We start from the raw sequence: 24,804 nt of genomic DNA on the forward strand, positions 1-24,804 counted from the left end.
AAATGCTGTCACCAATACTGAAGAATACTAAAAAGATCATCAAACTTTCCCCTTCCTTGTGATATGGGCTGACATTACAAATCTAAATAGAGAATCACTTTTATTACCAGGGGCATTTCTACACATTTAACACGTTCAAAAAGAATGTTTTTCCCTCCCACAGAGGTAACGGTTGATTTTGTGAGGGAAGAGTGAAGGAAAATCTGCCTACAGGCAAGTATCTTTCCCCTTTTTTTTGAAAGGGAAAAAGGGGATGATGGAGAATTTACCAACTCAAAGACTATTTCTAGAGGACTCTTGTTGGTATCTTAAAAAAACAAGGGGAAGTCATCTCAAAGTATCACACCTAAAATCACCTCTCCCAACTCCCTTAATCTCCCAGGTGTAAACACCTGCTTACCTTGCTCCTTTTTCAGCTTGTGAGATCTTAATTCCTAAACTAGGCTTCCCCTGATTGCTCAGAGGGTAAAGCGTCTGTCTGCAATGCAGGAGACCCAGGTTCGATCCCTGGGTCAGGAAGATCCCCCCTGGAGAAGGAAATGGCACCCCACTCCAGTACTATTGCCTGGAAAATCCCATGGACGGAGGAGCCTGGTAGGCTACAGTCTACGGGGTCGCAGAGTCGGAGACGACTGAGCGACTTCACTTTCATAACGAGGCCTCAAACTGGGCCCACAGCAGTGAAAACCTCTGGCTCCTTTTTAATTATCCTCAGACCACAAAGATAAAATAAAAATTTCTGAAGTTTAAGCTCTTATTCAATTCCTCCCTAACCTTTTTCCATTCTTAAGTCACTGACTCCTGTGCTATTACAACTGCCCAAACGGTAAAGGTCACAAGTATTTTTAGTACCTGGGCTCTCTTAGATTAGGCCTACAAAGCAGAAAGTAAAGTGTTTATCGTGTTTTGCAAAGGCCAAAAATAAACTTCAAAATTTTTCTTATAGTGGAGTAGTACCCTTTGAGAGAGCATTCAAAATTATGTCAGCCTCTTCCAGGTCTAAAAATAGAGAAAAAAAGTCACTTTAGAGCAAATTTTCTTATTATTTGAGAGGAGGAAAAAAAAAATACCATGTAGCCATAAACAAGGCTGGTAGGCAACTTGGGAAAATGTGTTAACAGGACCCCTCTTGGAATACAGAGATTCAGGGAAAAGAGAGATTAGTCAGCATCAACTGCCCAAGGAATTTCAGAAAAGGAAAGAACAGAGAACCCAATCTTTTGCTCAAGATCAGTCAGAAGTCAGAAAAAATATATATTAAAGCATCCTAACCAAGATTTTCCATCAGAAGACACACTCATGCCCCCAAAGTAGAACTCACCAGGAGGCACAGAAGAGTCTGTGCTGGGAGCTCAAAACGAAGACCGCAATTCTGAGCCTTTAGTTTAACTGAGACTCAGCGGGAAACCCTGATGACTTCCATGCCCTACTTTAGAGATTCTGATTCAAAACATCTGAGGTGGGCCTAGCACCCTCCACATTTAACAAGTTCTCCTTCCACGTTTAACAAGTTCTCCTAAGTAATTTTACCACCACACTTAAGAGAAACAAGGAATGCTGACCCAAGGGTTTAGCTGGTTAGGATCTTCAAGCACAGAAGGCAGCTTAAAGCCTGCTGGGGAACAGTGACTGAGCTACACAGGTTGTAACTGGGAGGCCAATGAAAGAAGCTCCACTCTGGCCCAACTCCAAACCAGCAAGGCTATCAGGGTACTCCCATCTGTCTGAAGGTATAAGACATCCTTCAATACCTTAGCAGCTGTGAGAAGCAATAGCAATATAAACCACAGTTGACCCTTGTACAAAGCTGGAGTTGGGGGTGCAGTGAAAAATCTGAGTATAACTTATAGATGTGTGTGTGCATGTCAGCTGCTCAGTTGTGCCCGCCTTTGCGACTGCATGGACTGTAGCCCACCAGGCTCCTCTGTCCATGAGATTCTCCAGGCAAGAACACTGGAGTGGGTTGCCATTTCCTTCTCTAGGGGATCTTCCCGACGCAAGGATCCAACCCAGGTCTCCAGCACTGCAGGCAGATTCTTTACCATCTGGAGGCACCAGGGAAGCCCAACTTATGGATGGCCCTCCTTATCTGAGATTGGGCATCTGCGGATTCAGCAACCACAGATGGTACCGTACTGTAATATTTACTACTGAAAAAATTCTGCATGTTAATACATTATTGACTGGGGGATTTTCGCAGACACTAACGCCTGTGGCTGGCGATTTGTTATGTAAGTAAACACAGAAATGTCTCTGGCCAATAGTTTTTGGGTAACAAAACATACTAATACGTCTCTGGTCAATAATGAGTAAAGTGGACCCTAGCAGTTGAAACTTGCTTTGTTCAAGGGTCAGCTATAATCAGACACTTCAGTTTTTTTCCTCCCTCTAGAGTTTAGAAGTAACACTGTTCCCTTTGGACTGAGGAAGTTCATACGATTCTGTGGAGAGGAGGCAATATCCAAAGAAAAGCACTGGACTCAATGCTGATGAGAGCATTACTGTCTTCATCCCTCACACTGATGACGATGCAGAATGTACACCAAGACATTCTAGGCCATTAGGTTTAGTTATTTGCTAAATAACTCTCCCATACCATCCTTCTTCTTGGTTAGAAACAAGGCACCACCTGCCCTGAGTCTCGTGTTCCTGCTGTTTTTATTCTGAAGAGGCAAGCCATCGACTTTGCTCCTGAAGCATTGCCTTTACAAAACCCAAACAGGGCTGGAGAGGTAACTTGGGGCTGAAACTGTCTCAGCCAGCCCAGGCCTTCGAATACTCATCTCTAGCTTTCATAGAAGTCACACAGTTATTACAGCTTAATTTAGAATTCTATTCGCACCAAACGCTCCAATTCTATATTTGAAATCACAGACCTTCTGAGGCTTTAACACAAATCTAGTTCTAAAATGAGGTCTGGTATCTATGAATACAACTCCACGGGGGGTATGAAGGGAAACACAGCACACCAGGACAAACTCTACTCTGCAACCTCTTCCCTCACGATTGACAAATGAGGCACCAGAAGTCAAGCCCCAAGGGCAACTGTGCTGTTTCCTCCAAATGATCAAGGACCTACCTCTCTCTATTGTGCTCTTTTAGAAAGTGTACACCCGTGGCGGATTCATGTTGATGTATGGCAAAACCAACACAATATTGTAAAGTAATTAGCCTCCAATTAAATAAATTTATATTAAACAAAAATAAAAATAAAAAAAGAAAGAAAGCCTACCTCACTAACGCTTTAGGAATTCAGGGATGCTGTGGCCTCTTGGATCTTAAAGCACTAGAATCACAAATTCAGATGAAAGAGGCCTCAGGCTTCAAGCTGCTAAGCAGCTCACTATTCAAGTCAATGTGGCTCTCCTGGCTGAAGACAAATGAGCCTCCCTCAAATAAAATGGATCGGGAGGAAATGACATCACTGGTAATGTCAGACACAGCTTTTAAAAGTGGGCCATTTAAGGCTTGGCTCACGCTTAGGAAAACTCTCTTGATTAGCTTCTGGCAAGCATCCTTCTTCTACGACACAGCCAGAGCTCAGCGAGGAAGAGAATAATTCTCTTCAGGAGTTGAAAGGACAAACCCACCAGTACCAAGCTGGTCACCTTTTCTGTCAGAAACAGGGCTGAATATCATTCTCCTTCCTCCCCTCTGAGATGACGCATTCTCCTTTTCTCACTCCTCAGACCTAAGCTGCCTGGAAGTGGAGATCATGTTCTCCCTGAGTTCTGGATTGTTCTAGAAACCATCGCCACACTTTGTCAAACTAGCAAGGCAACACATGAGGAAGTAAGAACGAAAGGGAGAAGGCCACAGTCAGACTTATTTTAGAAGAACACTTTTCAAACAAAGCAGGCACCAAAAAGAATACAGTACCTTTTCAACTCACCTTAATACAGCCAACTATTGTAGTTGTAAGAGCAGAATTATACTGAGTGCAAAGTACTGTAGCATACATCAAGATAAATCTGGAAAAGATAAGGAAAGGTATCTTATAAGTAAAATCCAACTGCTTGTTTTATAATAACCCCTAGCCAAGGGAAATGATCAGTGTTGGCCAAGCCAGTACATTTTACTAGAGACTGACTGTGAACTCTCCCACCTCACTGCTGCTTCTAGTGAAGCTTTGGATTTTTTTTTTTTTAATTTCATTGAAGAGAAACACATGTCCATTTAATGATCAGGTGCTTTTCCCAGATACTGCACTGCCTTGAAACCACCGTTCACAATCATGAGTCATCTTTTTAGATCAGGGTCCTAATTCACCTAACTGAGATACAAAGCTCAGGGCTTACAGACCCTGGCTCAGGTGTATATGTAACATGAGGGCAATATGATTCTGGACCAGGGTGAAGACAAGAGAGATACTTTAAGGATGGAAGAAAAACAAGTGAGAACTACTTTAAGAGGGGATATTGTTCACTTAACAACAGTGGCATCAGTCGGCACTCCCAGATTTTACAACGAGGCTTCTGAGCCTGACTCAGTACCAAGCCACCATGTCAACTTCATTTTGAAGCATCCAGTCACTATGTAGCAAGCCTGGGCTAGATCCAGTCACAAATATCAACTGAAATGACTGGTTGAGGGAAAAAAAAACCATTAGGGAAATTTGGAGGTGAAGAGAGGTGAAGAGGCACATTTGCAGATACCTCTTGCCTTCTTCAACATGATAGGGAGAAGTCAGTCCTAAATTCAAAAGCTGCTACTGCTGCATACTAATTCTGCAAACTTATGGCAATTTATTTGAATTCTGAGCCTGTTTTCTCAGGCAGTAAGGAGCAGGGGGCAACAATATCTGTCAAATGGTTAATGTAGAAATAAAATTAAATAATGCATGTTGAAATATAATGGTGCTTATCACATACTAGCTTACTGAATAAATACTTAGTTTTTTCCATTCATCCTTCTAAAAGCATGACTTTGAGATTAGTTTGATAGCCCTGAGGGTACATTCCCAAGGATGGTGAAACCACTTGAGTCTGGAGATTTATCCTAAGCTGATACATTCAAGAGACAGGAATGAGGCAGAAAGACACTAGACCAAATTTCTTTAGGAAAACTATTGCTAACAAGGCAGCAAAGGCTTACCCCATCACACAAGAGAGGGTGAACTGCAGAAGAAAGAGGGTGTCAGCCCAGCCTTCAAAATCCAATGCCTGTAACAAACAAGAAAGCACCGGATTTTAGAGCAGGCCCTCCAAGTCGGCTGTGTTATTCATTAATGAAAACCCTGTGCAGTTGCTCCCATCACACAGTCATATAATACATTTCCATGCATCACTCCAAGGATAAAGAGTGATGTTCAACAATCTCATATATATGGAAATGAATCAACAAGCAGTTTTGTAAGGTCTCCTTTCCAAAATGTAACATGAGCGAGATTTTATATTTCTCCATGTTGGTACAAAGAAACTGATATTTGCTTGAAGGCACAAGCCAGGTCTTGCTAATTTCAGCAATCTTCCCAGATGGCTGGTATTAAATAATGGCTTTCTCAAATCTTAAAACATATTTCTTCCTCGTCATGTGTGAAAGCTCAAGTATAGTCTTAAGTTACCTAAATTCAGCTGAGGTCTGTCCAGGGAGAATTACTATTCTAAAACAGTTGATTTTATAAAAGCGAAGTTTCTGTTGTTGCCCTTTGTTTCTAAGCCAAACGTCAACGGAATGAACAGAAATGACAGTGTGCACTGATCATCTGTCTCTCACCCATGAGGGAGGGTTTTTCTCTCAAGTACATAATTTCTCTTGCAATATGAGTTTGTCAAGCAAATGTGAGGAACATTCCACTTTTTATCTCTCTGCCAACCTGTCCAACTTCAACTCTTGCCACTTCAACACAAATCTCATAGCTCCAGGGCTCCAGCAATACCAGGCTCCTCGCGGTTTATAAAACATAACATACATTTCACACTCACATGCCTTGGCCTGGAATGCCCTTCCCCTCGACATTCACCTGACTCCTGCTCACCCATCAAACTAGAAGCCAAGCAGTTCCTCTGTGGGGCTTTCCCAGATCAAGAACTCCTTCCCCTGGGCCTCAGCACTACTCCTCTTCAGTACTTCTCTCTCCATAAACTCCAAGTCTTCCTCTACCACATCTACAGGCGGGGAGCTCCCTGGTGGGAGGACCCACTTCACATTAGTTGAGTCACAGCATTTGATAGACAGTAGACATTCAACTTGCTTATGATTCTTTGTTGAGGCATAACATATTAAAAAAATAAATTCACCAATTTTTAAGTGTTTAATTCAATGAGTCTTGACAAATGCATAGGCATGAAACCACCATTACAATTATGATAAAGAAAGTTCGGCCTAAAACCATAAACCCTAGAGGAAAACAGAGGGGAAAGCACCTTGGCAATGGTCTTGACAACAATTTTCTGGCTATGACACCAAAAGCAACCAAGGCAAAGGGGGATGACATCAAACTAAAAGGCTTCTGCACAGCAAAAGAAATAATCCACAAAATGAGAAGGCAAACTATGGGATGGGAAAAACATTTGCAAACTACATATCTGATAAGAGGTTAAGAAACTCATACAACTCAACAGCAAGAAAAACCCCAAACAATCCAATTAAAATAGGGGCAAAGGAATTGAGTAGATATCCCCCCCCCAAAAAAAGTATAAATGGATAACAGGTACATGAAAAGGTGCTCAACATCACTAAAAAAGTACAAATTAAAACCACAATGAGATAGCACCCCACATCTGTTAGAATAGCTGTCATCAAAGAGATGACAAGTGCTGACAACGGTGTGGAGAAAAGAGAATCCTTGTATATTGTTGGCAAGAATGTACATTTTACAGTCAGAATGAAACACACACACACACACACACACACACACACACACACACAGGAACACTATTTAGCCATGAGAAAGGAAATCCTGCATTTTGCAACAACATAAACGGACCTTGAAGGCATTATGCAAAGTGAGATAGATCAGACGAAGAAAGTCATACACAGTTTGATCTCACATGTAAAAATCTAAAAAAGCCAAATGCATAGAATCAGAGCAGAATGGTGGTTGCCAGGCACTGGCAGGGGGAAACAGTGAGATGTTGGTTTTTAACTTACAATATGTATATGTTCTAGGGCTCTAATGTGCAAGCACGGTTTTATGGTTAACAATACTATAAAGTTCACATACTTGAAAGTTACTAAGAGAGTAGATCCCAGGTGTTTTCACCACAAAAAAAGAAATGGCAGTTATGTGAGGTGACTGTAGGATTAACTCATGTTACTATGGTAATCACTTCCTAATACATAACTATCAAATCAACCATTGTACAACTTAAACTTACATAATATTAAATGTCCATTGTATCTCTGTAAAGTTGGGGAAAAAAATATTTGCTAGCCTAGAAAGGTCCCTCCTGACCCTTTATAGTCAATCCCTCCCCTATTACAGCGTCTGGGAACCTCTGATCTCCTTTCTGTTACTGGAGTTTTGCTATTCAATAATTTCATATAAATGGCATTGTATACTATGTACTCTTATACATGCCTTCTTTAACTTGACGTAATACTTTTGGTTCCTTTTATCTTTTCATATGGAAATGTCAAACTGGTTTCCAAAGTGGCTAAAACATTTTGTATTCCCACCAGCACTGTGAGAGAGTTCCCACTTCATTTAGTTTTTTTTTGGGGGGGGGAGGGGTTTAACTCTGTTTGTTTGTTTTTAATTTTTACTATATTTTACTTTACAATACTGTATTGGTTTTGCCATACATTGACATGAATCCACCACGGGTATAAAAAGCCAAAATAAATGGAACTAGAAAACTTGATACTGTTAGTCTGTTTGTTAGGGCTACTGTAGCAAAGCACCACCAACTGAGCAACTTAAAAAACAAAAGTCATTTCTTATGGTTTCAAATGCCAGGAGTCCAAGATGCAGGCGTCAGCAGGGTGGGCTCCTGCTGACTGCTGGGAGGGATAATGCCTCTGCCCGAGATGCTGGTGATGTGCTGGCAATCTGTGGTGTTCCTTAGCTTACAGAGGCATCATTGGGATGTTTGCCTGCATATTTTCACGGCATTCTATGTTATTGTCTGTATCCAAATTTCCTCTTCTTCTAACCACACCAGTGATACTGGATTAGGGTATACCCTACTCCATTACCTTTTCATCTTAATGAATTGTAATGACCCTATTTCAAAGGCACTGGGGTACTGGGGGTAGGACCTCAACATGACTTAGGGGAGTAACACCACAATGCAATTCCAAATACATTTCAAGTTAATTTTTGTGTATTTCCTGAGGTACGGGTCAGGTTCATTTCTCTGCACACAGATGTCAAATTGCTATAGCACCATTAGTTTCAGAGACCATCCTTTCCTCACTGATTTATTCAGGCAACTTCGACAAAAACAACGGACCACATGGTCTATTTCTGCTTCTTGATTCTCTGCTGTTTCATCGATCTATTATTGTTTTGTAAAGTTTTCAGGGCACAGATATAGACATTTTTTGCTAAACTTTTCCCTGAGTATTTCATACTTTTGAAGCTTTTGTAAATGGTACTATTTAGTTTCCAAAAGTTCACTGCTGGTAAATCACATTTCAGTCGATTTTTACATGCTGACCTTGTTATCTTACAACTTTGTAAACTAGTTAGTTCTAATCACTCTTTTGTAGATTCTTTTTTCTCTACATATATGATCATGGTTTTTATAGAGGTATTTTAAATTCTTCCTTTATAATCTCTCATTCTTCCTTTCTTGCACTGATGAGGTCTTCCAGTACAATGCTGAATAGAACATTATGTAAGAGTGGACATCCCTGCCTTGTTCTCAGACCTAGAGAAAAGGTACTGAGTCATTCACCACTAAGCACGATAGCAACATATCATTTTGGTAGATGTCCTTTATTGGATTGAGAAAGTTCCCTTCTATTCCAAGTTTGCTGAGAATTTTAAACCCATAAATGGGTGTCACCTTCATCAAATACATTTTCTCTAACTATTGACATGTTTCTTCCATTTTTGCTGTTGTTTACTCCCTAAGTTGTGTCCGATTCTTGTGACCTCATGGACTGTAGCTCCTCTGTCCAGGCTCCTCTGTCCATGGGATTTCCCTGGCAAGAATACTGGGTTGATATTTCCTTCTCCAGGGGATCTTCCCGACCCAGGGATCAAACCTGCATCTCCTGCATTGGCAGGCAGATTCTTTACCACAGAGCCACCTGGGAAGCCCTTCTTCTATTTCACTCTTGCCAATATGATGAATTATACTGATTAATTTTCCAGCTTTAAACTAACCCTAATTCCTGAGATAAACACAACTTGGTCATGAGATAGTGTCCTTTTTATATACTGCTGGATTTTTTTAGACTAGTTTTTTTTTTTTTTTCTCTCCTTATAATTTTTTGTCAGCTAGTGGTAGAGGGCATGCTGGCCTCATAAAAAATCATTTGGGAAGTGTTCCTCCTTTTCTACATTCTGGAAGAAGTTATGTGGAATTAGCATTATTTCTTCCTTAAACACTCCAGTGAAGTGATCAGGGCCTGAAGTGTCCTTTTTCAGAAGGTTTTAAACTATGAATACAATTTCTCTAATAAAGATGGGGCTAAATAGCCCTATTAATTAGGACTTTTAATTATTTTAACTAAATCAAGCAAGTTTATTATTTTATAGAGTAAGGCTATTCATGTTACCTATTTCTTCTTGAGTGAGGTTTTACAGCTTTGTCTTTCAAGAATTTGTACACCTCTCAGTTTTTCAGTTTATGGCATATTGTTCATATAATTCTCTTATCCCTTTAATATATACAGGCTCTGTATGTTCATTTCTGATGTTGGTAATTTGTGTATTCTGACTTTCCGTCCTGATTAATTGGCCAGGGTTTAGCAATTTTATTGATCCTTTCCAAGAACCAGCTTTTACTTTTATTGATTTCTCTGCTGCTTTTCTGTTTTCTATTTCATTGATTTCTGCATCCTTCTATTTACTTTGGGTTTAATTTGCTCTTATTTTCTAGTTTCTTAAGGGAGACGTTTTAGATCACTGAATTTAAATCTTTCTTGTTTTTGATATATTTTAACTTCTAGTTTAATTCTGGGCTGATCACTACACACACTTTGTATGGTTGCAATTCTTCTAAACTACCAAGACTTGTTTTACGGCCCAGAATGTAGTCTATGTTAGTGCACTGTTCCATGTGCACTTGAAATGAATGAGTATCCTGTTGCTGTTTGACAGAAGTGCTCTACAAACACCAACTAGGTTGCATTGGTTCATGGTGCTGGTCAAGTCTTTTCTATCCTTAATGACTTTCAGTTTAGGTATTTTTATCAATTACTTGAAGTAGAATATTAAATCTCCCAACAGGTTGGTCTATTTATCCTTTCTGTGCTATCAGCTTTTGCTTCATATATTTTGAAGCTCTCTCATCAAGTATATACACATTTAGGATTGTTGTCCCCACCCATATTAACCCTTTTAGCATTATGATATGTCCCTCTCTATGGTAGTTTCCTTTATGTTTATTCTATTTAAGGTTTACTGACTTTCCTGTGTGTGCAGGTTTAGAGATTTCATCAAATTTGGAAAAAATTCAGCTATTATTTCTTCAAATTTGTTTCTGCCCCTCACTCACCCTTTTTCAGAACTCTAGTTACACAAATGTTAGTGCTCTTAGTATTATCCCACACATCACTAATAATCTGTTCATTTGTTTTCTAGTCTTTTTTTCTGCCCTTCATCTTGAACACTTTCTATTGCTGTTTCTTTAACTCACTGAACTTTGCTTCCTGTGTAGTGCCTGATCTGTTGCTTGATACTTTCTGCTTTATTTTTTAAACTCTGATTATATTTTTCATCCCTACAAGTTCCACTTGAGCCTTTTTATATATATATATATATATATATATACTCTTCTCATCCTTTCTCTCTCAGCAATCTTTTACTGCTTTCAATGTACAATTTGACACCTACTAAAACTCAAATCGTGCTCTAGACCCCAAGGTGGGCCTCAGAGCACTGAGCTGAAGATAGCTAAGTTGAATTTGTTGATAATGAAGGGATAAATAGTGGCAATAAAAATGTACTGCCTTAACAGTTAAAAATGTACTGCTGTGTATTGTGGAGCACTTTATAGTTGGCAAAGTGCTTCTATATACACCCCATCATTTGATTCCTACAACAAGCCAGTGAGGTAGAAAGGCCAAATCTTATTATTCCCAGAAGACAATGAGTGACTGTCTTTAGGTAACACAGCTAATCAATGGGAGACTTAATATATTTCAAGCCCAATGTTCTCTACACTGAACATTAAACTCTATTCAGAAAAATGCCCCAAATATATAGTGCACAGTGCCCTTTGGGAACCTAATAACTGTATCTGCAGAACACTAAAAATAAATCTCATGGACATAATTCAATTTATATATAATTCAGAAATAGAAAAGTAATTCTAAGATTTTTTTTTTCTTTCCCTACATACTCAGCCTATCTCTGGAGAAAGCCAGTCAATGGGTCAGGCAGCCTGTGCATCCCCCTGCTCTGCCACAGGAACAGGTCTTGGCTGACACAGAACAAGCAGCAGCCATCTGAGAGCACAGCTGTAGGATAAATACAACCCTAACAGCATTACAGTACAATGCAGTCCACTCTCCCTACCATAAAACCAGCATTAAAAATAAATAAATAAATAACCCCACAACTTACTAAGCTATTATACTCTAGGCTAAGAAACATTGGGTAACTTTCTCCAAATTACTCACCTAGTAAACGCCCATGCAGTTCTATATCTTATCATCTTTCCATCTGCACTACTGGGGAAAACCAAAGACAAGGCAATAGAGTCTGAATTTTTTTCTCCCAGATGGTTCTACATGGTTGCTGAGTCAAAAAGCCAAAGTTCTAATTCCAACTCTGCCATTAATTTCCTGTGAGGCCATTAGGAAGTCATTAACCTTTCTAAAGATGGAGCCAAAGATGGAGAAGCTCTATACAGTTAACAAAAACAAGACCAGGAGCTGACTGTGGCTCAGATCATGAACTCCTTATTACCAAATTCAGACTCAGATTGAAGAAAGTAGAGAAAACCACTAGACCATTCAGGTATGACCTAAATAAAATCCCTTATGATTATATAGTGGAAGTGAGAAATAGATTTAAGGGCCTAGATCTGATAGATAGAGTACCTCATGAACTATGGAATGAGGTTCGTGACATTGTACAGGAGACAGGGATCAAGACCATCCCCATGGAAAAGAAATGCAAACAAGCAGAACGGCTGTCTGGGGAGGCCTGACAAATAGCTGTGAAAAGAAGAGAAGCGAAAAGCAAAGGAGAAAAGGAAAGATATAAGCATCTGAATGCAGAGTTCGAAAGAATAGCAAGAAGAGATAAGAAAGCCTTCCTCAGCGATCAATGCAAAGAAATAGAGGAAAACAACAGAATGGGAAAGACTAGAGATCTCTTCAAGAAAATTAGATACCAAGAGAACATTTCATGCAAAGATGGGCTCGATAAAGGACAGAAATGGTATGGACCTAACAGAAGCAGAAGATACTAAGAAGAAGTGACAAGAATATACAGAAGAACTATACAAAAAAGATCTTCACGACCCAGATAATCATGATGGTGTGATCACTCATCTAGACCCAGACATCCTGGAATGTGAAGTCAAGTGGGCCTTAGAAAGCATCACTATGAACAAAGCTAGTGGAGGTGAAAGAATTCCAGTTGAGCTATTTCAAATCCTGAAAGATGATGCTGTGAAAGTGCTGCACTCAATATGCCAGCAAATTTGGAAAACTCAGCAGTGCCCAAAGGACTGGAAAAGGTCAGTTTTCATTCCAGTCCCAAAGAAAGGCAATGCCAAAGAATGCTCAAACTACCACACAATTGCACTCATCTCACACGCTAGTAAAGTAATGCTCAAAATTCTCCAAGAAGGCTTCAGCAATATGTGAACTGTGAACTTTCATACGTTCAAGGGGGTTTTAGAAAAGGCAGAGGAACCAGAGTCCAAATTGCCAACATCCGCTGGATCACTGAAAAAGCAAGAGAGTTCCAGAAAAACATCTATTTCTGCTTTATTGCCTATGTCAGAGCCTTTGACTGTATGGATCACAATAAACTGTGGAAAATTCTTCAGTAGATGGGAATACCAGACCACCTGACCTGCCTCTTGAGAAACCTGTATGCAGGCCAGGAAGCAACAGTTAGAACTGGACATAGAACAACAGACTGGTTCCAAATAGGAAAAGGAGTACGTCAAGGCTGTATATTGTCACCCTGCTTAAGAAGCACAAGCTGGAATCAAGATTGCTGGGAGAAATATCAATAACCTCAGATATGCAGATAACACCACCCTTATGGCAGAAAGTGAAAAAGAACTAAAAAGCCTCTTGATGAAAGTGAAAGAAGAGAGTGAAAAAGTTGGCTTAAAGCTTAACATTCAGAAAACGAAGATCATGGCATCTGGTCCTATCACTTCATGGGAAATAGATGGGGAAACAGTGTCAGACTTTTATTTTTTGGGGCTCCAAAATCACTGCAGATAGTGACTGCAGTCATGAAATTAAAAGACGTTTACTCCTTGGAAAGAAAGTTATGACCAACCTAAATAGCATATTCAAAAGCAGAGACATTACTTTGCTAACAAAGGTCCGTCCAGTCAAAACTTCTGAACGGTGGTATTAGAGAAGACTCTTGAGAGTCCGTTGGACAGCAAGGAGATCCAACCAGTCCATCCTAAAGGAAATCAGTCCTGAATATTCGTTGGAAAAACTAAATTTGAAGCTGAAATTCCAATACTTTGGCCACCTGAGGCAAAGAACTGACTCATTGGAAAAGACCCTGATGCTGGGAAAGATTGAAGGCTGGAGTAGAAGGGAATGACAGAGGATGAGATGGTTGGATGGCATCACCAACTCAATGGACATGAGTTTGAGTAAGCTCTGGGAGCTGGTGATGGACAGGGAGGCCTGGCGTGCTGCAGTCCATGCGGTCGCAAAGAGTCGGACACGACTGAGTGACTGAACTGAATTGAATGAAGATAATGGTAACATCCTTCAAAAGGTCCCAAGCATGCACTGATGCACTCAGTGCCCCCAACCCTGCAGCAGGCCACTGCCAGCTCACGCCTCCCCTGCAGACTCCTGATCACTCCCAGGCAAGTCTGGGCCAGTTTCTTGTGGGGTCACTGATCCTTTCTCCTGGGTCCTGGTGCACACAACAGTTTTTTTGTGTGTGTGTGCCCTAAAAGAGTCTGTTTTCCCAGTCCTGTGGCACGGGGGCAGTGGCTGCACAGCGCTGGAGCGACTTTGAGGACATACCCAATGTCCAAGGGCAAAGGAGAAGCCCCAACAAGACAGTAGGAGGGGAGAAACTGTCTTTGGAATCAAACCCCAAACCTGCCAGAGACACTCAGAGGACTCAAACCAACCTTGTGCACACCAGGACCCAGAGACCCCACAGAGACTGAGACAGAACTCTGTTTGAGTGTCCCCTGGGAGGAATGGGTCAGCAGTGGACAGCTACAAGGCAAGGGGCTCTGGGTGCATTAGACCTGGGTATGGTATACACCCTCTTGGAGGAGGTCGCCATTAACCCCATCACAGAGAAAGATCTAGTCATTCGTAAATAAAAAGTAACTGATCCAATCCACTCATATTATGTTTGAGAATACCAAGGCCCAGAAAAGCATAAGGGCCCTGTCTCTATGTGGGAAAGAACACTTCAGGGTTTGAGAATCAGTCTATAATGGTTCACAGAGTGACCCAGAAAAGATTAATAACCCTGGACAGGCTAAGGCAACAGCCTAATAATTCTTCATTATTTAGTAGCAATGCTTAGTAAGAGATACCTCCCAGTAGATAATCTGTGCAAGAACTTTTCCTGTAAAACTCATCTGAGCCATGTAATTTAACCAGTGACAGAATGAAGACATTATACAGTGTCCCAGGGCCTACAGTGCTGGCCTTGTGAGAGCTACAGCAAAGGGTCTGTTCTCCCATCCCTACGTGAGAACACCTAACAGGGGGTGCTGCCAGCAAGCCAGGCTCCAGCTCCCAACGCTCTGAATCGCTGGCTTTGTGCTGCACACATTCCCTTTTGGAGGTAGCGACTAACAAGTTTAAACACAGTCTTTTCAATCTGACACTTCAGAAAGCCATTAGTTAGCTGGTGCTTGCTCCACCTTTATCAATGTTAACTACATCTCTTCCGTTAATAGTAAAAGCTGGCTTTACCACAGTTTTTGTTTTTTCCTAAGGAGTATGTTTTAAAGTTAGAAGATTTGTGTTTAGAAAAACTAAATGCCGAATATATTGGTTCCTTGGTTTCTGGTAAGACCAGGACTTCAAGAACTTAAACTTTTTGAAAAATTACACCACAAACACACACACACACACACACACAGTTTCTCAGAACACTTTGCCAAGGACAAGTATGGAAAAGTGAAAGGATCTTGCCTTTCACTTTTATGGAAATTTAGTTCTTTTCTTCACTGGCTTTCAATTTTTCCTTAAAAGCCGTGCCAGCTCCATCAACTGCTCTGTGTAACTCCTGCCTCCCTGGGGTGCTGACCTTTCAGAACCCTCTTATTGAATTCTTGCTCCATCAGAGGGAAGTCTTCCCTTTTCTCCCTACTAAGGTTAACAGTGGGATTTTCAGAAAAATAATTTGGATCTGATTTTGCTTCAATTTGAATCCTGGGTCAGGAGTCTGAAACTCTGAAACAGTGAAAACAAGTTAATTTTCCCCACTTCCCCCAGTCATTTTAAAGTTTAGAATTCATCACTGGATAAGCCATTATTTACAGAAAAAAAACTATCTTTTTTTATGTTCCTTTTATAAAATGCAGTTTAAATAAATTCATACAGTTCTACAATCAGAAAAAAAATAAGTAATGAAGACTTCATTACATTTCTGTTCTACACTTTCCATTTTCTCTCTCACAAGCAAACTGGTGATTACTTTATTAGTTTCATGTATTTTCTTCCATAGTCTCTTTACTTAAACAGTAAGTAAAATAAATGAATGTATACATATATTTTTATTTTTTCCTTTGTATTTTATTCTAAAGCTAGTATACCAGATGCATTATTTTACACTACACTTCTTCATTTAATAATTTATCTTGGCAATCTTTTCATTCAATAGAGAGCTTCCAAACAAAATAGCTCTAGGTCAGGAAAGCCATAAGTCCAAGAGATGAGAGCAGTTTATCGGCATAGGTTATTAGGAGTCAGGGAGCAACTGGGCTCATGCCAGCTGTCAGGAACAGCAGCTCAGTCTCCACACTGGCGTGCCTTCTACTCCTCAGACATGCTGTCTCAGCCCTGAAAAGGCCCTACCTACAGAACCCAGCAACTTAGTGGATCCAACATACTCAGTTACCACGTGACAGAGCAGGCCGAGAGAGCAGACAGGACTTGCCCGGAGCCAGACAGTGCTCGTAAACAGACCTGGAGGTTGCTGGTCTTTTGCATTCTGGCCCCAAGTTCTCTCAGCTGTACCACTTATGTCACAAACTTTTAGGGATGTGTCGTTATCGACACAGTAAATTTCTTTCTTTCTCTTTTTTTTTAAATTTTAACATCTTTAATTCTTACATGCGTTCCCAAACATGAACCCCCCTCCACCTCCCTCCCCACAACATCTCTCTGTGTCATCCCCATGCACCAGCCCCAAGCAAGCTGCACCCTACGTCAGACATGGACTGGCGATTCAATTCTTACATGACAGTATACATGTTAGAATTCCCATTCTCCCAAATCATCCCACCCTCTCCCTCTCCCTCTGAGTCCAAAAGTCCGGTATACACATCTGTCGACACAGTAAATTTCAAATTCCTGTGCCTAGCACTGGTTCCAACTTGGAAGGAAATGGGGTGTGGTGTGGCAGGAAGAGGGAGACACCAGCTGCACAGTCAGGAAATCTGGGTCTAGTCCAGAGCCCTCTTTGGGGCCCAGTTCCCTCATCTGTGAGATAAGGGGCTGGAACCACATGCTCTCTAAAGGCTCTCTGCTAAAGGCTCCGAAGTCCTTGACTTACACCTTCTAACCACACTGAAGATTCTGGTCCTCGGGGCTGTGCCTGTGCTCCGGTTTGTCAGTTCCACCCGGAATGTTCCTTTTGTTTCTCTGCCTCTACATCTTTCAAGGCCTACTCTGACTTCTGATATTTACCTCTTCAGAAAACATCCCCTGTGAACAAGCTCCTACCTCAGCCCTTAGAATACCTGGCCTAGACTACCCCTTCTAAAGAGCCACACCAACTGGTCTCTGAGTCAATACATTCAGTGTCTGCTCAAATGAAGCTTATAAAGATGCTTTCCCTAATCATCTTGAGTCCTTGTTTTATCTCTCTTTATAGCTCTTACCATATAATTTATGTTTAGTCTATCTTACACCATCGGAATGTAAGCTCCTTTGAAGCAAAGGCATGTGTTTTTAACTTAGAACAGCATCTGACATATAAGAAGCACTCAATAGATATTTGCTGAATGAAATAATTATTTGTAAACAATTAACAACAAAGCCAAGCTGCAGACACTCCACTTCTAATATTAATCTGAGATATTTCTTCCATTCAATAGCTTGTTCTGTATGCACAGTCCCGAACAGCGGAAAAAGTCAGTCAGGGAGTCAGCAAATGGCTTTGGGCGGTAGATGTGGTCAGGCAAACAGCAAGAGATCGCCTTAGAGTCAGAAAGACTGGTTTTAGGGAATTCCCTGGTGGTCCAGTGGTTAGGACTCTGTGCTTCCACTTCAGGGGACCCAGGTTTGATCCCTGGTCAGGAAACTAAAATCCCTGAAGTTTCAAGGTATGGTCAAACAAACAAAAAAATAGGCAGAGTGGTTCTAGTATTAAACTCTGTCATCAGGTAACCTCAAGCATGTCTTTAACCTCTATAAACCAGATTAACAATCTACCACACAAGTACACAATGACGATTAGGGGAAAATGATTAACATGGAAGCATCTTATCAGGTACAAAGCACCAAATCCTATAGGTGAAGTATTACTTGAACACCAGAAGTAGACTTGTTAATAGGGAACAGTTCTATTTAAAGCTAAACTGTCACACCAAAGAGTGTCCACTCTTTTCCAAGAAAATACATGCACATACATGAATGTTTGCCCACTTACAGATACACATACTTTGAAGGGGAAACCCAACCTAAAAGACACACACTGAACATGAACTGGACTTAAGAGAAAACACTTACTTGAAATCCTGCCACATATTCTACTCTGTAATGCGAACCCCTTTGCCAGAACTTCAGACACGCAGTCCACTGACTACGAAACTGAACCTTTCAGTGGAAGGAATCAACTGCAACCTCTGGTAGGATACCACGAGCCTCTGGGATGTGTTAGCGCATCTATGGCTTCCCCCCAGTGCTTCTGTGCTTGTCAATAAAAGCAAACCATTCAACCACTTCTGTAAGCTGTGCCTCTAATGAGGATACTCAAAGAATAGGTTAGCGTTACTTGTTGCAGTTGGTGGATCAGAAAACCAAGCCCTATCTTCTCTAATAAGCCAGGCTTGATATTTCGCCCACACCTGCTTCCTCCTACAATACTTACAGTACTGACTCACTGGCACACACTTTGGTGCTGGATCTTACACCACCCCTGTAGCAAGTCAAATGTCCTCCTTGAGTGGCAAAGACTGCGCTGAATTTCTCATATATTCCCAAGAGAACTTAGCACAAGGCTTTCTCAGCACAAGGAATATGCTCAGAAATACTTAACTGAATGAATCCGAACTGAATTTAAAATTGTAGTAATAAGCATACAAAAATTTAGAAACAAAGGGATTTAGAAACAGAATCAAACTCAGAATTCTTGGAGTTCCTAAGTGCCGAATTTAATTCAAAACCTACCAAACAGTACTGATTATTCACATCATTTGTATTTTCATTCTGTTTGTAGGCAAAGTTCCATAAGACAGGCATTCCCTCTCCAGCAAGGAGGTGGAATTGATCCACTTACATTTTCCAACCCACAATGCCCCCAACAGCTCTCCACGGAACCTATAACACTGATGACTCTGCTGCTGACAGGTCTGCTCCCCAAGACAACTAAATGATCCTCAGAGGCAAGAATACCACCTAATTCATCTTTCTTTCATATCACCTGAGCCCAGAGACACATAACAGCACTTAATAACTACCCAAGAATGTTAGAGGGAGAGAGTGTTAAGAAAAAGAACATGAGATTTTAAGCCTGCCAACCAGTAGGTCCATCTGTACTCCAACAAAGATTGCCGGGAGAAATATGAATATCCTCAGATATGCAGATGACACCACCCTTATGGCAGAAAGTGAAGAGGAACTAAAAAGCCTCTTGATGAAAGTGAAAGAGGAGAGTGAAAAAGTTGGCTTAAAGCTCAACATTCAGAAAATGAAGATTGTGACATCTGGTCCCATCACTTCATGGGAAATAGATGGGGAAACAGTGGAAACAGTGTCAGACTTTATTTTTTTGGGGCTCCAAAATTACTGCAGATGGTGACTGCAGCCATGAAATTAAAAGACACTTACTCCTTGGAAGGAAAGTTATGACCAACCTAGATAGCATATTCAACAGCAGAGACGTTACTTTGCCAAAAAAGGTCCGTGTAGTCAAGGCTATGGTTTTTCCAGTGGTCATGTATGGATGTGAGAGTTGGACTGTGAAGAAAGCTGAGCGCCGAAGAATTGATGCTTTTGAACTGTGGTGTTGCAGAAGACTCTTGAGAGTCCCTTGGACTGCAAAGAGATCCAACCAGTCCATTCTAAAGGAGATCAGCCCTGGGTGTTCTTAAGAAGGAATGATGCTAAAGCTGAAACTCCAGTCCTTTGGCCACCTCATGCGAAGAGTTGACTCATTGGAAAAGACTCTGATGCTGTGAGGGATTGGCGGCAGGAGGAGAAGGGGACGACAGAGGATGAGATGGCTGGATGGCATCACTGATCGATGGACATGAGTTTGAGTAAATTCTGGGAGTTGGTGATGGACAGGGAGGCCTGGCGTGCTGTGATTCATGGGGTCGCAAAAAGTCGGACACGACTGAGCTACTGAACTGAACTGAACTATTTTATAAGAATCATATTAATTGATAATAAGAATGAGGATGAACAAACACATGAAACCCAGAAACACTGATGGGGCTGATCACAAAGCAATTGAGTTCAGTCTCCCTAATTAGCTTATCATCCCAACTTGAAAGCATTTAGATCAATTCTGTCATTCTTTAAAAACATTATTCTTTCAAAGAAACATTTTGTGACCTTTGCTTGCATTTTTATTAAGAAAAACAAAAAGATTACTCAAATTCCACTCCTCTGCCTTTAAAAAGTCGTGTCTGACTCTTTGCGATTCCATGGACTGTAGCCTACCAGGCTCCTCAGTCCATGGGATTTTCCAGGCAAGAATACTGGAGTGGGTTGCCATTTCCTTCTCCAGAGGATCTTCCTGACCCAGGGATCAAACCTGGGTCTCCTGCATTGTAGGCAGATGCTTTACCGTCTGAGCCACCAGGGAAGCTTTAAAAAAGAAGAGTAAAATCTAAATCTCATCCCAATATAGGTGGCAAAGTCATTTTTTCCACTATAAGTAAACACTTATATTGAAGCATTTAAAATTGAAAGTATGTTAGTGAACTTCAAAACATGCACGGATTTTGCTACAACCTGGCAGGTAATTTCTAGTTAAATGATCATCACTCTGGAATGAAGAAATATCTCCTTCAGTCAATTTTTTCAAGTAGCTACAAGTTACTAGTCAAAGTTTCAAATTAATGAAAATTACATTTTTTGCCAAGTCTGTAGAATACCTAACCACATTAATTCTTCCAACTTTCTCATGTACAAATTGGCCTGAAGATTTGGAACACCTGTGTTGCCATGAGGTATGGGGTTATTTTACATTACATTCTTGCCCCAAAGCTAAAGGGTGGAGGGTACTTCTGCTCGGGTTAGCTAGAGGTAGGCAGAGCACTGAAGAGACCATGGTCCCTGCAATCAGGCTTGGGTTTAAGTCTGACACTACTACCCTGCTGACAGTATGATGCTGGGCAAGTTATTCAGTCTCTCTGAACCTCTATTTCCACATTAATAAAATAGGGTTCATTCAGTGACTTCCCCGGTGGTCCAGTGGCTAAGACTCTGAGCTCCCAATGCAAGGGACCTGGGCTTGATTTCTGGTCAGGGAACTAGATCCCACATGCAGCAACTAAAGATCCTGCATGCTATAACTAATACTGAATAGCCCATGTGCCTCAACTAAGACCTAATGCAGCCAAATAAATAAAATAAATTTTAATTTTTTTAAAAAAATATAGGGTTAATTCAAACTTCCTATAGCTGTTATGGGGTCCATAAAGTAAAAGTCGCTCAATCTTGTCCAACTCTTTGTGACCCCATGGACTATACAGTGCCTGGAATTCTCCAGGCTAGAATACTGGAGTGGGTTAACTTTTCCCTTCTCCAGGGGATCGTCCCAAACCAGGGATCAAATCCAGGTCTCCTGCATTGCAGGCGGATTCTTTACCAGCCAGCCGAGCCACAGTGGAAGCCCAAGAATACTGGAGTGGGTAGCCTATCCCTTCTCCAGGGGATCTTCATGACCTAGGAATCGAACCAGGGTCTCCTGCATTGCAGGTGGATTTTTTACCAACTGAGTGATCAGGGAATCCTTGGGGACTATATTACATTATATATACATAAAGTGAGTAGCACATAACAGGAACTCAGTAAATGTTAGTTTCTCTTCCCACTTTTTTCAGAGCCACAAAAAAACTTACTCAACACTCTATTCATTAAAATATTTACGTATGTTCTATGGCAGTTTTACGAGAAAGAGTGAGCTCTTGATTTAAAAAAAAAAAAGCTTTATAAGCAGTCACTCTTCTCCTACCGCTGATTTTTTTTTTAATAGCCTAAGTATTTCCAAAAACCTTTGCTTTACTTTGGTTCTGACTGATTTGTGGAATTCGTCACTGTCATTAGAATAAATAACACATTTATTCTGAAGAAACTGCTAGCCAGGGGAATCATTAGAAGGAATTTTGGTACAGAAATCTTTGGCAGAATTCTAGATTTCCATTAAGTTCTCAAAATTTTGTGAATTCTAACAAAATGTTACCAATTTTTATCCTATGAATATGCATTTGTTTCAGAGAAAAATTCTTGTCTGGATTTAGTTTGTTATGTTATTCTGGATTTAGCTAGACATTTGCAGAAAATGAGTTAACTACTATATTAGTTGCTATTTATGTGGTTAAGTCACCACTGGGCTAAATATCTCCCGAGGGGAAAAAAAACAGTCTGGGATTTAAGCCAGCATAACAACTGTCACCAAAACTGAGAGCTTCTGGAGATGCCAAGTATTTTGTTTAGGTTTGATGAATTCTACTACTTCTGGATTTTTTGTTTTTCAAGGATAATCTGCTACTATTCCTACTCTGTAGTTCAGCAGAAATGTAAAAGTTCCCTTCCTCTACCCTTCTGGCACGTAAGAGAAGGACGATAGACGGCATGCACTATTTTTATGCTGACAGCCAGAGCTATTTTAAGCTATTTTAGTACTATCCAAAAAGGTTAGCATGACATTAGCAAGCTAAAAAGTAAATTCTTGGTTTTTGGTCACTTAGTAAGAACATTACTTTTTAACAACCAAACTGTCTATCTTTTGATCATACAAGTAAAAATAAAATTCCAAAACATAAGGCATGATTGATGCCATAATTAGAAAGTCTTACCTTTTGGGCATCTCCCGTAAAATATGCAATGGCCAGGGTGGGCAGAATCATGAACAGTGCATTGTAATAGAGCAGACCATATTTTCCCAGCTCCTAGGAGAGTAAAAAATTAGGTGGTTCATTTGGTTCCAGCAGATAGATGGAGACAACCCTGAACAGAGCACCACTCCCATTATACACACACACCACTCCCCCCACAATATACGTAGCACATTAAGTCAGAAGTTTTGCAAACACTAAGAAATAACCTAAGCTTTCCAAAAAAAAAAGCAAACTTACAAGATTTTTAGTTTATTTAACATAAGTTCCTTGAGTACTTAAAATCAGAGAAATAAAAATGGTATCAAGTGGCTGTCTCAAAACAGCAAGGAGAAAAGAAGTTATTTTGAACAAAAAACATACATCTCTATACAGACATGTCCTTGGAGCCCTTCCCTTTCCAAAACTGAATCAAAAGTCCCTAGATTAGTCCTAGGCTGTTCCAGAAACATAACAGTGAGATTTAAGAGAGAAGGAAGGCCAGATCCACACACACAGACTCACACAGAACAACACAGACAGACATAATTTCCCAGTATTTCTGAAGTTATTTCTGAAAATGTACATGGGAAGCTCAATGAAGATTAAGATTACTCCAAAAAAAAAAAAAGGAAAGAAAAAGATTACCATTACCCTACAATTCCCAAAACATGGTATGCCTAGTTGTGCCCTCAGCTACTTGGAAGCAAAAAAGGACTGCACACATCTTCAAACACAGGGAGCCTATGAGAACTCTGGGTCTACCTGTGATTCACACAGTTCTGGGACATTCAGCAGGAAGCCGTCACCTGAAAAGCAGTCCTAGAGTTTAGGGGATAAAGGAGCAGTGACGATAGGGCCCTAAGATCTGCCTGACTTCTGTGACTGAGAGCACACCAACCGACACGAAAAGCCAAACTACCTTCTCAAAAGCGGGTTGTTTCTTCAGTGATTTTTAAACCTTTTTTACTTTATATTGGCATATAGTTGATTCACAATGTTGTGTTCGTTTCAGGTGTACAGAAAAGTCATTCAGTTATACACATACATGTTTGGTTCAGTTCAGTCGCTCAGTCGTGTCCGACTCTTTGCGACCCCATGAATCGCAGCACGCCAGGCCTCCCTGTCCATCACCAACTCCCAAGTTCACTCAGACTCACGGCCATCGAGTCAGTGATGCCATCTGGCCATCTCATCCTCTGTCGTCCCCTTCTCCTCCTGCCCCCAATCCCTCCCAGCATCAGAGTCTTTTCCAATGAGTCAACTCTTCACATGAGGTGGCCAAAGTACTGGAGTTTCAGCTTTAGCATCATTCCTTCCAAAGAAATCCCAGGGCTGATCTCCTTTAGAATGGACTGGTTAGATCTCTTTGCAGTCCAAGGGACTCTCAAGAGTCTTCTCCAACACCACAGTTCAAAAACATCAATTCTTCAGCACTCAGCCTTCTTCACAGTCCAACTCTCACATCCATACATGACCACTGGAAAAACCATAGCCTTGACTAGATGGACCCTTGTTGGCAAAGTAATGTCTCTGCTTTTGAATATACTACCATGTTATATTTATTCTTTTTCAAATTCTTTTCCCACTTAGGTTATTACAGAATATTGAGCAGAGTTCCCTGTGCTTTATCAAAAGCAGCTTTGAAAAACTGTAAACAAAGATGCAACAATAGAAAACCAGTTGATTAGACTATGATACACCCACACAGTGAAATCTTATGCAGCCACTGAAAGTGTTTAGTAACACTGACTGGTGAGGAAGGTGCTCATGAAACAGTACTAAATGAAAAATACAAATTAGAAAACCTTATGTATAATGTATCATCACTCTTAAGTTTTTCTCATAGTTAGATGTGTATATGCATATATAAAAACACATACATTCCTACAAAAGGGTATCTGCTGACACAGTGCTTCTCACTCAATGGTGGAATTAAGAGAGATTTATATTTTCTTCCTCTTGTTGACCTATGTTTTCTACCACTTCTATTATAAATACATGTTATTTGTATGAATTCTTTAAAGTTGAAAATGTTTTAAATTCAGTAGCTGCATTCAGG

At 40.6% G+C, this 24,804-nt stretch overlaps 1 protein-coding gene across 1 annotated transcript in view; it reads right to left on the reverse strand.

Annotated features, from left to right (window-relative positions):
- Positions 1 to 24,804, reverse strand: part of SLC35D1 (solute carrier family 35 member D1) — a 47,309-nt gene that overhangs the window by 13,300 nt on the left and 9,205 nt on the right. The window contains exons 8-10 of the mRNA XM_013962750.2: positions 22,725 to 22,817; positions 5,095 to 5,162; positions 3,893 to 3,971 (exon numbers count right to left, since the gene is read on the reverse strand). Coding sequence (XP_013818204.1) covers positions 3,893 to 3,971; positions 5,095 to 5,162; positions 22,725 to 22,817 — 240 coding nt within the window. The remainder of the gene's footprint in view (positions 1 to 3,892; positions 3,972 to 5,094; positions 5,163 to 22,724; positions 22,818 to 24,804) is intronic.

The sequence above is a fragment of the Capra hircus genome, chromosome 3 (assembly GCF_001704415.2).
Source record: "Capra hircus breed San Clemente chromosome 3, ASM170441v1, whole genome shotgun sequence".
Taxonomy (NCBI): domain Eukaryota; kingdom Metazoa; phylum Chordata; class Mammalia; order Artiodactyla; family Bovidae; genus Capra; species Capra hircus.